The sequence below is a fragment of the Notechis scutatus genome, chromosome 1 (assembly GCF_049901735.1).
Source record: "Notechis scutatus isolate UNSWTSFEM ecotype Mainland chromosome 1, rNotScu1.2, whole genome shotgun sequence".
NCBI classification, from domain to species: Eukaryota; Metazoa; Chordata; class Lepidosauria; order Squamata; family Elapidae; genus Notechis; species Notechis scutatus.
The window spans coordinates 47,916,315-47,930,848 of NC_142009.1; the positions used below are offsets into that span (position 1 = coordinate 47,916,315).

The following is a 14,534-nucleotide window of genomic DNA, read 5'->3' on the forward strand; positions in this document are numbered from 1 at the left end:
AAGGCGAGGAGAGAGGCTGAGAGGCTGCGGGGACGCCGCTACCGCATTCACATACATTATTAGGAGCGGCGGTACTGAACTATCGCTCGCTGTTGTTGCTGCTGCTCCTGCCTACCTGCCTGCCTGCCTTTACATGGGCGAAGAAGGCACTTTCCAAAGATTGGGCTTGCTTTGAAAAAAAAGAAGCTGAGTTAGAGGCTGCAAAGGTATAATCTCTTGACCCTTCGCAGGAAAGCAAAAACTTTACTTTTGGATAATCGGGAAATGTCTGTGTGTCCTCGTCTAATGGAACCAACGTTGCAATTTACGTTGCATCGCTGCCTTTGGGCCCTCAGCTGTATTTTTTTTTTTTTAAGAAAACAAGAAAAACACTGCTTTAACTCAAATTCTCCCCTTTCCTTCCCTCCCTCAAATGACGTAAACAAAGGAAGTGGAAAAGGTTTGGGATTATTTAAACGGAACTGAATGTTAGAGGTTTTTTTTTAAAAAAAGAAAACTGCCCATGCACAGTCCTACCAACTTTATTCAGTCCTGACTTCATTCTCATTATTACTATTCCCATAGCTTGTCAACCTGCTGTCAGAATAGGGTTGCAGGATGCAATACAGCAACTTTAAGTATAGAGTATATAATGCATCTTTTTGAGTCCCCCAGACCCCCAAAATAGTATCTATAGTTAATGCTATCCAAACACAAAGATAAATAAATGGAAATATTCTCATTCTTTTGATGTAAGGGGTTTTTTTTCCCACTGTGCACTGAAATATTTAAAACTACCATGGATTGGTTCATTTTTAATGAGCGTCATAAATCTTTCAGAATACTAAGAAAAAGATATAAACTTCCTTGTTTCTTTTGGGTCAATTTAGAAACAAAAGTAAGAAAGGTTGGAGTGCAAAGGGAATTTAGACTTGTAAAGGAAAATTAACTGCGAAACAAAAAGAGAAGAGAGGTTGACAGGATAGTAAGAGGTGAAAGGGAAAGAGCAGAGCTCAGATCCTACTTTGCTTCTGTCTTCAGCCCCAGGAGGAATTTTGTTGAAATGGACCTACGGTATGTGTGAAAGTATGGAACAGCAACTCAAAACAAATAAATAAGGTATACTTAGCTACCATTAACAAGTTTAAGGCTCCAAAAAAAAAGCTTAAAGGATCATCTCAAGACCTTTCTTATGACCTTTGAAGATCATAAAGAATGGGTATAATGAAGTAGGCCTAATATTTTCCTGTCTTCAAAAAGGAAAAGGAGCTAAATAATTAAGACAGGACAGTTTGATGTTGACACAGACCAAGGAACAAATTATTGGGTAGTCGGTTTGTCAGGATTTAGAAAATAAGGCATTGCTTGGCAAGAACCAAAATGAAAAAGTAATGTCAAATTAATCTTTTCTGAGAGAATACCAGTTTAATTGATCACAGGGAGTGTGGACACAGTATCCGAACTTCAGCAAAGCATTCAATGATGTATTTTATGAAATTCTACCAGCTTACGGGAAGTATTAAGATTCAGCAGGATCTTATCAAACAGAAACACTGAGCAAAAGCCATAGGCCAAAAGGATCTTGATGGATCACAAACTGAACATTTGATAAGAAAGTAATTTTATTTGGCCATCAGGAAAAAAAAATGTTAATAGTAAGAGCAGTTCACCAAGACTATCCCAAGACTGGTAGACTTTCCATTTGAAGTATTTAAAAAGAAGATAAATGAGCATCTGTCAGAAATATTGTAGTAGTGAATTCCTGCACTGGGGTGAAGGGGCTGGATTAGATTATTTTCAATATCCCTTCCAATCCCTCCATTCTTTTGACTCTATAATTAAAAATATCTTACAACTGTTTTAAGCACCTTTTAAGTGCTTTTTAAGTCTGTTTCTGTGTAAGCCTAAAAGACAGAAATTAAGTTTTAAATACACTTAATCGTTAAACATATAAGGAAGTGTATTTACAAACACATTTCTGTTATTTTGTGAACAAAATATGCTGTTGGAACCATACTTTCAATTTTAAATTGGTCATATCCTTCTATGGAATGTTTACTAACGTAAGAAAAACCTTGCCAATATTTTATTTTTATTCTATCCTCTTATTTTCTTTTGTGTGCTATTCGGCAAAATGAACTGAAGGGAAAATTGCTAATTTTATAAGTGTTGGGAAAACTTTAATCCCCCCTCCTCAGTATTATTGCTTCCATTATTTTTAGAAAGAAGTTTAAACTATGCTTTTCTTCAAGTACATGTACACATGTACTTGAAAACATGGACATACCTTAAAAGTGTGATGTCTGACTGCTGAGATAATTTATTGAGATCTTTCCCATTATATGTATCAAAAGTAAACCCTGTTGAGTTCAGTTATACTTTAAGAGAAGAATTTATGTCATTGGGTTGCATTGCATGTATTACAATGGATTATAAGCTAAACTACAAAGCATCAAGACATTTTAACATTCATGTGAGTTAGGGATCAAGAATATTTTAATTATCTTAAATGGTAACAACTTAGAACATTTTCTTCATTCTTTGCTTTTAGATTTAGTTTATTTGTTTTATGTATAAACCATCATAACTAAATTACATGTACTTCATAATTTACAGAGCTTTCCTGAACTTGGTATTCTAAGATTGTTGATGTGTTTTCATTTCTTTTAGATAACTGATATATTTATTTCTGCACCTACTCAGATTTATTTGAAACTACATCCACCAGTTAAGTCATAGAAATATGCAACTGGGGTCAGGCGTCTGATAGTTGCTGTCATGTTAACCTTTCACCTTCAAAACTTATAGGGCCTTTCAAATGAAATAGTGGAATGGTGACAAAGCATCTCAGTAATTGAAACAAAACTCTGTTTTCGGTATGTACTTCAATGTACCCTAAAGCACTTTATTAACAGACTTCTACTTTTGTTTTCCAAAAAGAATTCAAAGGAAGAACGGAAGAAAACCAGATTGGACTTTTAGTTCCACCAAGAACCAATTGGTAATGGATAACATCTAATTTGTTAGCTAAATCCCAGATGCCGTAGAAGGAAGTGGAAAAGGTGAAGCAGAGCACTGATTGGATTATGTTGTCTTTCCGTTTCAAGGTCGGTGTAATTGCCGGTCAGTTTTAAACTGCTTTATGAGAGAGAGGGAGGTAGGAAATCTATAGCATGGAAATGTCCTACTAGGGAATTTCTAGTTTTTAGTATGATGAAAAGGTACTACAGTCAGAAAACTGCATCTCATCCTCAACTGCTATTTTTTCCTGCTATTTCAGGAAATTTGTGCAGGGTAAAATGGAATTCTCTCTCTTCTTGCCTTATACATTATTGTCTAGAACAGAGGTTCTGAACTAACTGGCAGCTAATTATGAATTTAAAATTTTTGCTCCAGTGAAAAATATCCAGGGAGATAAAGAAAGAAAAAAGTAAATGTTTCATTTCCCTCTATCTCTTTCAAATCCTGCATATACAAATTCAACTGTAAACTGGCTAAAGACCTGAAATAAAAATCTCCTAATTTGAGGGGCTGCTGTAAAGAAGAGAGGGTAAACCTATTCTCCAGAGCAGTGGTCCCCAACCTTTTTTGTACCAGGGACCAGTTTCAAGCACAAACACTTTTTCAAGGACGGGGGAGGGGAGAAGAATCCGAGTTTGGTGGTTTGCTTGCAGACGTTTCATTACCTGACTAGGTAACATCTGATGTTGTTACCTAGTCGGGTAATAAAACGTCTGCCAGCAAACCACCAAGTTCAGGGAGCGCCTCGGCCCTGCCTCCTCAGCCCCATCCCTCAGGTGTCTCCCTCCCTCCCTCAGGTGTCTGCCTCGTTCCTCTCTCAGTCGCTCTCTCGCTGCTCCACCAGCCCAGGAAGAAACTGCTTCAAAGAAGCGGGGGGTAGCTTTTCCTGTCGCCGCAGCTCCTCCGAGCGCCCGTTTACCCCCCCCCGCCCGCCCGCCGAGTTCAATCCACAGTGCTCCGTTCTGCCTGCCTGCCTGCCTTCTTCGTTTTAAAAAAGAGGCGAATAGTTATTATTCTCAGCCGAAGCTGTTCCCAAACAACCAAACAGGCAGGCAGGCAGAACGGGCACTGAATTGAACCACGGGCGGGCGGGGTGGGGTGAACGGGCGCTCGGAGGCGCTGCGGCGACAGGAAAGCCACCCCCCGGCTTCTTTGAAGCAGTTTCTTCCTGGGCTGGTGGAAGAGCGAGAGAGCGACTGAGAGAGGAACGAGGCGGGAGGAAACCGAAGCCGCTGAGCCAGAGAGCAGGACAGGCTTCGGTTGCTTCCTCCTCCCCTTCTTTCATTTGTGTCCTTGATCCCGATCTCAGCAGCATTCACCGAAGGCGAAGAAAGCCGCCATTTTTTTTCTTTGCGGCCCGGTACAGAGTGCTCCACGGACCGGGACCGGTCCACGGCCCGGTGATTGAGGACCCCTGCTCCAGAGCAGCAGTTGCTGTTGGCCCACCAGTGGGCCGTGAGAAAATTTTGGTGGGCCACAGGGAAATCTCACCCCCAGAGCACTCCCCCCCAAAGCAATTAATCCAGGCTGCGCAGAAACACAAGGCTGCGCTGCCCACATGGCCCACCCACTCACTCCTTACCCAGCAAACTTGTCTGCTAAGTTGCTATTTTTCCTTTTTCCAACCATCATCTCTTCTGCTGTTCCGGGAGATTTAGATTAGCTAGGAAGCAGGAAATGGTTGGATTTCTTGCTTTCTAGCTAAGCACAGCCGAACTTCCCTTAGGACTGAAGGTTTGCTTGCAAGCAAATGCAGTGCAGACTCACGGCAAGCAAATTTGAGAGACTGAGCTAGCCGATGGCAGATAGATAGATCACTGAATGATTCTGTGAGCAACTCAATCTGCCTGCTTTGCCTGATTTTGAATTTTTTTAAATGAAAAATTCAACATTTACATGAATGGTGTGTTGTGAGTTAATTTTGTGAGTTTGCTTGCAAGCAAATTTTATGTGACAGACTGAGCTAGACGATGGCAGATGGATAGATTTCTGAATGAATCTGTGATTCTGTGAGCAACTCAATCTGCTTGCCTGCTTTGCCTGATTTGGGGTAAAAGTTGCTCTTTTTTATAAAAAAAAATCAATATATAAATATTTATAATATTTACATACAAGCCATGCCCAGCCAGTCACATGACCACCAATCCACACCTACAAATTAGGCCACACCCACAGAACCAGTTAGTGGTCCCTGGGATCTAAAATTATGAGATTGGTGGTCCCTGAGGTCCAAAAGGTTGGCAACCCCTGCTCCAGAGCACCAGAAGGCAAGACAAGAAAAGACGGAAACTAATCAAGAAGAGAAGCAACCTAGAACTAAGGAGAACTTTCCTAACAGAACAATTAGCCAGTGGAATGGCTTGCCTTCAGAATGGCTTTTTGTCTGGAATGGCATAAGATCTGAGTTGAACAGCGGGTTGGACTAAAAGACTTCCAAGGTCCCTTCCAACTCTGTTATTCTATTAATTGTATCTGGATTGCTGTCTAGATGAACTTTTATGTTTCAATGCTCAACTTCTAGGAATCGGATGCTGGGAGAAACAGATTTAATTAAGACAAACTTTTTATCATACTGTTTTGATTTACAAAAGTATATTATTTTCTAAATTGAAAGACTTTAAAAGAATAATAATAGCTCAAGGATTTGCAGTTGATAGATTACCAGACCTATGGAATGTCGAATCATGAAGGTGTAATTTCTTAATATAACTAGTGAAAAACGGAAATTGAAGAGGGAAAGAATTTGGCTTTTTCAGGTTCTTCTACCTCTTTCCTATCTACCTCCCCTTTCCTTTGTTTCTTATCTTGCTTTCTTTGTTCTGCTCCTTCCTCCCTTGCCCTTCTCCCCTTTTTTATTTCATCCTTCTTTAATGCCTCCCTCTTCTTGCCTTTCCTCCTTCCTCTTCCTTCCATTTCTCCCTTTATCCTTCCTTCCCTTCCCAGAGCTGCTGGTTGGTGTGGGAGGGAACAAGGGATTGCAGGAAAGGCCAGGAAGTTGTTCAGGAATGTTGAAAATGAGGATCATGTGACTAAAGCAGCATGGCAGTGGTAAAGCAGCCAACAATCTCTGGCTCATTTTATTGGTTTGTTTATATCCTACATTGGTTTTTTTTATACACACAACTCAAGGCAGCAAACATACTTAAAATTCTTTCTTCCTCCTATTTTCCCTACAGCAACAATCCTGTAAGATTAGTTGGGCTGAGAGAGTCACTGGCCCAGAGTCACCCAGCTGTCTTTCATGGCTAAGGCAGGACTAGAATAGCAATAGGAAGAGCACTTAGACTTATATACTGCTTTATAGTGCTTTACAGCCCTCTCTAAGCAGTTTACAGAGTCAGCATATTGCCCTCAACAATTTGGGTCCTTATTTTATCCACCTCGGAAGGATGAAAGGCTGAGTCAACTTTGAGCCTGGTGGGATTTGAACTGCCAAATTACAGGTAGCCGATAGTCAGCAAAAGTGGCCTGCAGTACAGCATTCTAACCACTGCACAATTGATTCATGCTCTCCCAGTTACTAGCCTGGTCCTTAACCACTAGACCAAATTGCCGTGTGGAGACACGGCAAAGATTAGGCCTGGGGCAGTGCAATTTATGTTGATATATTGTTTTGCTAGTGCAAGATCGGAAGATGTGGAGAGACTTGGCTATAGAATTGCCAAGAGCAGGACTTGACTGAATGGATAACATCATCGTTTTGCTCACTCAAGATGAAAGGGATGCATCTTGTAGACAAATGTCATAATGGAGAAATTAATGAAGCAAGTCCAAGCTAAGAAAATAGGCAGGCCCAAAGGACTTCTCTCTAAGACAATGTACCTGTCATGCCCCTGGTGGAGACTGACTCTGAGGGAGAGGAGTGGAAGTGTGGCTCCGGAGGTTGTGGAGGAGGCTGGGGAAGGACAGAGGCCGGCTGGGAAGTCACCGGGGCCCATCTCTCCATCCTAGGGCACACAGGGAGGAGAGGATAAGGGAGAGATGTGGTCTACTCGGGAGGAGAGGGTCTTGATCCTTTTCATGGGCTGCAGCTGTGACAACTGAATAAGAGGACGGACATGAGTATGGGTGAGTGCTGGAAACAAAAGCGTGGAAATATCTCTATTCTTCTCTGAGTTTGGTGTCCTTCCCATTGTGTGTTCTGATATCTGTGAACGTCTTCCAGCCCTTATCTTACCTGGTTTGTGTTGTTTTTTTACTCTTTATTAGGTATTTTTAGTTTAAACAGCATTTCCTCCTTCTTATAATTGCTCGTGTGGGAGTTTTTTGTCTTCAGTCAAGGATATTTGGAGCTTGGAAGCAAATTGAAGGAATAAAAGGGGCTTTACCTGTTTCTTGTGACTATGTTTATTTTGTATCCCACCCTAGGTCATCACAGAACCTTTATTTTATATTAGTAAGAACAGAATGCAATTTCCATATATGCATTGAACAGTTTAAAAGAGAAATGATTAAAAGAATGTAGGCATTTGGGAGTGTTTTATTTCCTTTATTATTATAAAATCTTACCTCATGAGCAAAAGTTTGCTTCTCTTATCATTTTTTTCATTCTTTCGTATCTGTTAGGAGAAAATAAATACTGCTGTTGGTAAGAAAATTTCTCAGGGACTAACTTTTCACACAGTAAAAACAATGGTATGTAGGCCATTCTCTGCCTGTACCTTCAACTAATCCTTGTTCAAAACTATTTTCTCTATTTTTTCCTCAAAGAGATATCACAGAAACTTTGGAACCAAGGGCAGCACATCTGCATCACAAATGAAACCCATTTTCACCACTAAGATTTTATCAAAAGCATTCACAACATTACATAATTTGAAATAAAAGTATCACATTTAATATTGTATAGAATACTTCTAACAGTAATTATTAACTCAAGCTTTATTACCTCTCATTGGGACTACTGCAGTGTGCTGATGTGTGTACATTACATTTGTGCTTTAGCCCTGCACTAGTTCCCTATTAGTTTCTGAATGTAAATCAATGTTCTAGTTTTACAATTAAAGCCTACATGTTTTGACACCAGAGTACATACATTTCAGACCACATTCTCTGCCTAGTTTCTACTGTCCTATCTTGAATACTTTGAGGGAATTTGCTTAAGATTCTCCACTCTTGTGAAGTAAAAGTTGGAAGCTTATAGGTATATTTTCTGCCTGTACTTTGGAAAAGCCCCCCTCTCCCAATGGCACTTGGTTTCTACAAACTGGTAAAAACAAGTATTTTGGAGAGTCTTGGAGGGATAAGTTGGGATCATCAGCTTGAGTGATTGGCAGCAGGCTAAAGTTTCAGAAGGCGGAGAAGATATGAGGAGCTGTTACCATTGCCATGATCTCCAGTTTTTGCTCTTTTTTTTTTTAACCAAAAAGATCTACACTTTAATTTGGCAACCAATGTGTAGCTGGATACATGTAATTTATTAAGCCATGGCTTAACATATTGTCTGAGCCCAGCTACTTGCAGCTGATTCAATAAGACAAGTTTAACAAGGCGGTCAGGTAGATAAAAAGGCAAATGTGTTTCAAATATGTATTTGTATGCAGATGCCATCTGTCAGGAACATCTTCAGCAGCTCATCTGAAGCAAAAGAAAGCAATTGCCCCTTTTTGTTTTGTGTGTGTATGTATTTTTCCAAAGTAGCAACTGAAAATCACTCCCTTCTTTCTTTGGATTATTCAAAGAGAATATTTAATGGTTAACCATTTCTATTTATGGTATTGATATCACACTTTTCCACCAGAGACTGAAGCACTTCTTTCTCCAATTTTATTAATACCTTGATGAAATAATCCAGGGATAGACAACCAACAACATAGCTGCATAAATATAAATTTATAAATTAAATAAACCAGAATAGCAAAAAAATATTTGATTAACCCCAAAAATGTGGCCCTATCTTTTACATGCAAGGGTTGGGTGACAATATAATTTCTATACAAAACTTGCAGAATTTTCAAGGCTGGCAAAGCCAGTATGGAATGAATAAGCAGAACTTTACATTAAAATGGATTTCTGTGGTAGATCAGAATTCTATAATGAATGGCAGCAATTATCCAAGCTTTTCTAGAACAATTTTCACATATTGTTCAAAGTTACAACCGCACTGAAAAAAGTGACTTATGACCATTTTTCAGTTATGAGCTTTGCAGCATCCCCATGATCAAAATTTGGACGCTTGGCAACTGGTTCGTATTTATGACGGTTGCAGTGTCCGGGGGGTCATGTGATCATCTTTTTGTGACCTGACAAAGTCAATGGGGAAGCCAGATTCACTTAACAACCGGGTTACTAACTTAAAACACTGCAGTGATTCACTTAACAACTGTGGCAAGAAAGGTTGTAAAATGGGGGAAAACTCACTTAACAAATGTCTCAACATACATTTTGGGCTCCATTGTGGTCATAAGTAGAGGACTACCTGTACATCTGAACTACTGTTTTGCAATTTATATCAAAAAAATCGTTCTCTGCACGTCAGTGGGAGGTCGTTAGCTATTTGGACGAAAACTTGAGTTGAAACTCACCGCGCTACCTTTCACCTAAAAGACGGTTGGTTGCTCTCTTTGACGTTAATGTTGCCTCTTAAAGGGAAACAGGCCCCGCTTTACACATTTTTCTCGCCCGCCTTTGAATTACTACCATCAGGGGCCCTTTAAAAAGTGGATTAGTCACGCCCACGTCATCCTGGAGGTCACTTCTCAAATCCTGGGCGTGGGTCACGGAAGCAGCCAATCGGCATCCGTCTTAGTAGGAGGTGATCGAAGCCGCTGCAGAGAGAAAGAGAGAGAGAAAGATGGAGGCTTTTTCGGAGGGCGCGGCGCCGGTGGAGGGCCTCTCCGCCCTGGTTCCTGACAGGCTGCATCAGCGAGAAGCGGAACGGCGAGAGGAGGCGGAGAAGAGGCGTCGAGAACGGGACGCGCAGTCGGTGTTAGAAGAGCAGAGCGATTTTTTCACCGCCTCCTTTGCCCGCGAGCGGGAAGCCATCGAAGCGCTGCTGCGGTCGGAGCCGGCTCAGGGTGCCGAAGCGGCTGCCGAAGCCGTGTCAGAGGCGGCTCGGCGGCTGCAGGATCTGCAGCGGCTGCTGACGGATTCGGTGCGCTTCTTGGCTCCGTATGAGGTGCGGCAGGCCCAGGCGGCGCTGAGCAAGTTGCAGGGCGCGCTGTCCGAGAGGCGCCTCCAGCTGAAGCCGAAGAAGCGGTTCGCCTTCAGCAAAACCCTCAAAAAGGACCCTCCCTCGGCTCCGTCCAAGCCTCCCGCTCAGCATCCTCCCCGGGAAAGCTCCGCCAAAGACCAGAAGGAAGCGGCAACCTCCGCGTCGCCGGCTCCAAGTTGCGGCTTCAGCCAGACCGAGGGACGAGCCCTGGAGCTCGGCCCGACCGAGCTGCTGCAGCAGGACGTGGTGCTGTTCCAGCTCAGGCGCTGCCGGGTGCTGTTACGCGGCAACCCCAACACGCTGCTGGTGCGCGACTGTTACGACTGCACGGTCCTGTGCGGACCCGTGTCGACCTCGGCGCGGGTGGATGGGTGCAGCGGTTGCCTCTTGGCCCTCGCCTGCCAGCAGCTCCGGACCCACCGCACGACGGAGACGAGCTTCTACGTGCAAGTGACCAGCCGAGCGATGCTGGAGGACTGCAGCGCCGTGCGCTTCGCCCCCTGTTCGTGGGATTACGCGGGCAGGGATGCCGATTTCAAGACCGCTGGCCTTGACAGAAGCAAGAACAACTGGGACCAGGTGGACGACTTTAACTGGCTGGCCAAGGATCAGGCCTCCCCGAATTGGTGCGTGATCCCGGAAAAGGAGCGGATCACGGATTGGAATGGCGTTAACGGCCTTGCCTTTGTCGAGGACTCCCAAAACAGCTGAAAAGAGGGCTGACTTTTCAGGGCAGAATTAAAGCTGCGGTAAATAAGTCCTGAATGGCCCTTGGAATCTCTTTAAGGAGTATGATTGGGTTGCCAAAACACTTGTCCTGATAACCTTTCACTGTTTACCTGCTATCTGATTATGTGTCCTGAGACTAATGTTTAGTGTTGTGCGTGCTGGGGTTCTTTCTACAGATCTGTAATTGTAGCTGTTAAGGTTGTGTTTTTGTTCTCTTAGGAAGAAAACTTATGGAGCCGAAGATTTTAACTTCTAAAATGTTACCCAGTCAGTAACTTGCTCATCTAAATACTGAATAAAGTTATTAATGTAGACATTGGCTATTTTTATCTCCAGGATGTGTTTGTGATATATGTGGATTAAACTCCTTTTGAAGAGTGATATGAGATATTTAAAGTTAGGAATGGTTTAAGGTACTGTATATATATTTTTTGACAGCTATATAAGAAATGATCTAGAGATGCAGGATTTCAGAACTACTTTTAGCATCTTCATTTGTTAAAATACTTTATTAGTTTAAACATTATATCAGAAGCAAATTCTTTCTGGGATCTTCATCTACTAGTACCAAGCCAGAGAATTCTACAAAATTTGCAAAGCATATTGAAGATTATTCAGGAACTATGTCAGTTAGCATTAGTTCACTTTTACAAAACAGCATTCAGGTTGTTGAGGTTGCAAAAATGCTTAATTTTGGATCCCAAAGGGTATGCTTTTACTTTTGTGTGCCTGTAAAAATTCTAAAGATAACATATCTAAAAGGACACACCCAAAATCTACAGGCCCTAAGAATTATATTACCATAGATAAGCACTTTAAGTGGCAGAAAGTAGGTGCTTAAGTGTCCTTCTCAAATTAAACTACAAAAGGATAAAGTCAAGTTTGCATTATAACTTTCTGCTACATTTTGCACAAAATACTTTTCACAATAATATGATGATATAAGATTTTATAGAACTTTATATTTTAGAAATATTTCACAATCTGAACATTTTAAGATTTTATTTTATTTCCACTTTATTTTTTACAATTCCTTGTTTGAAAATTTCTCAGTTATTTGGACTGTTATTTATTAACAATTTTGTTACTGCATTCATTATCTTTTTTTAAATATTTATACTAAAGTAAATCAAAATATATAGAACCTGCAAAGTATTCTAAAGATAGAACTGTTCAAAGCTTCTGCAAAAAGAGCTGAACATTGCACAGGAGTTCATATAAACGCTCGGCTTTGAAATATCAAAGCAACTGTGTTGTTGGCAAGCTTTGTGGGGCTGCTTCAGATATTATTTTTCTCTCTCTCAGTACTCATGAAAATAGCCACAAGAGTCTTATGGTTTGACCATTTGGAAACAAGTGTTGAATATGTTCCTTAACAGATTAAAATTCAGTTGCTGTACTATAGAAATATTAGTTGTTTGCATTTTTGTGTCTAGTAAAGAGGGTAACTGATAATATCTTGAAGTTGTAGTGGTAGTCCTAAACTTAGAATCACAGTTGTGCCCAGTGTCCACCAGCATATGGAAACCTGCCTAGGGTTGGGAGGCATTGGCCAGCTAGGCCACCAGCACACAGCCCTATCCCTGCCCTACCACACTGGTCCACTTACCTTTGCATCACTTCACTCCATCCTGCACATGGGTTCCATTCTTGTGATGGTTCAGAAGGCTTCTCCAAACCATCATCAGAATGGTGGCATTCAGTAGCATTTTCTGCTTTGGATAAGAAAATGCAAATACAGCATTCTGAAAGGCTCTGAACCTCAGTATTTCAGAATTCTGAGACTTGGAACCTTTAGCATTTTCTCCTCCAGAATCTACTTCTTTCACTAATATCCTTCTCTCCAGAGGAGAAAATGCTAACCAAGCTGGCATCTGCTCAGAGCCTTTTAGAATATCAGCTGTGTTAATGTCAGACTTGCAGATTCCCCTCCCTGCACAGAAGTCTCAAATCCATTGTCTCCTTTGTCCCCAGAAATCTTAAATGGCAATTGCATGGTCACAGGGTACTTGGCAACTCATAAATGTGAACAGGTTGCCAGACTCCTGAAATGCAGTCATGTGAGCTGTGGGGAGGGCGGAGTAATGTTCCAGAAGTATTTTACGTGGCTGTTGTAACTGAACAGTTGTTAAATGGCCAGTTGTAAGCTGAGGACTTCAATTAAGCTTCCTATTACTTGTGTTCCAAAAACAATAAATTTTCAGTGTTTTTTTTTTAAATAAGCCCATTATGATTTTATTAAAAGGAAAGCTACAAACTTCTCTGGGGAGATAGGAACCTAGTATTGTAGATATGTCCTTAGAGGTTGAGTTGTGTTCTGACCCAAACCTTGTTCCAGGGAAACAAACACGAAACAGAAGTAACAGAAAAACCTTTTAATGATTTTTTTATGAATTCCGTTCCTTCACAGTTAAAAGGCTGTTTCAAATTAATTATCTCTAAGAACGAGCCTTAAGAAGGTGGTGCAAAGCTGCCAAGAACATTAGATAAAGTTACTAAGAAAGATTTCAAACACAAAGAGTCTTTAAACACCAACTAAGATATTCCGAACGTCCACAAGGCTTGAGTGCAAAAACTTCTTTGCTTCCTGTAAAGAACTCTGGTTTCTCAGCTGGCTTTTATCTCTTGAGGGAGAGGCCATTACCTTGCAGCCTTACTCCCGAGTCGCCCATGCTGCTGCAGCTGCTCTTTCCTTCGAGCAGCCCTGCGCGCATGCGCACTGGACACAGGCTCCTCGGGAACCTCTTCATCACTGCTGCCAGCCTCCATAATCTCCAAAGGAAGCATTCCACTCCCTGAAGGTCCAGGTGCCATCCCTGCATCACACACAGGCCCCTCATCTGAGTCCTTGCTCTCCAAGACCTCAGCCATCCGCACCTGCTGCCAGTGAACCACAACAAGTTGATTGTTTTGATGAACAAAGCCTATTTTACCTTTAAAAAGAAAAGTTATATTTTGCAAAATGTAACTCATAATACAGGTAGTTCTCAATGACCTGTCATCTAGCAACCCATTTAGAGTTACGATATATCTCCCCAGTACTACTTGCAACCTGATTTTAAAGATCTGATGACTGCATTCTTCCACTCACTTGATTGTATACTGGGTACTTGGTAACCAGCTCACATTTAGGACTATTTCCAGCAACCCATGATCACTGCAATTTTCAGTGGTTTTTGCTGATTTCCAGTATTTACTTCCTATTTCCAGCAAAAACAGCCATGGGGGGGGAGGGTTGGCTTAAGAACCATGGTGTTCACTTAACAACTGCCACAAAAGTAAAAACAGGTGCAACACATGATGACCTGCTTAATGATTGCCACAATTTATTGCCATAATTACAGGCTCAATTACAGTCCTAAGGCAAGGACTACTTGCAGTAGTATGTGATGCGGTAACAGTGAAGGATACCAAATGTACACGGTAGGAGCAAAGCTGGAAAGAGCTTGAAGGAATATAGAGGGACTGATACTTTTCAAGTTAGAAGATGGGTATATTTACTCTACAATGGCATCTACTTAGATGTTAGAGCCAATTTGGCATAGTGATTAAGGCATCAGGCTAGAAACTGGGGGACTCTGAGTTCTGCACCATTTTAGGATGAAACCAGATAGATAAGCCGGGGCCAGTCATTTTCAGCCTTAGAGATAGT

At 41.5% G+C, this 14,534-nt stretch overlaps 1 protein-coding gene and 1 long non-coding RNA gene across 2 annotated transcripts; both read left to right on the plus strand.

Annotated features, from left to right (window-relative positions):
• Positions 1-66: 66 nt before the first annotated feature.
• On the plus strand, positions 67-7,519 carry LOC148132789 (uncharacterized). The gene is made up of 4 exons (XR_015749228.1): positions 67-206; positions 2,920-3,086; positions 6,621-6,818; positions 6,861-7,519. It is a non-coding gene; the product is annotated as an uncharacterized LOC148132789 (long non-coding RNA).
• Positions 7,520-8,764: 1,245 nt separating this feature from the next.
• Positions 8,765-12,290, plus strand: TBCC (tubulin folding cofactor C). The gene has a single exon (XM_026683331.2). The coding sequence runs from the start codon at positions 9,794-9,796 to the stop codon at positions 10,862-10,864; it is 1,071 nt and encodes a 356-aa protein (XP_026539116.2). The 5' UTR covers positions 8,765-9,793; the 3' UTR covers positions 10,865-12,290.
• Positions 12,291-14,534: the final 2,244 nt, after the last annotated feature.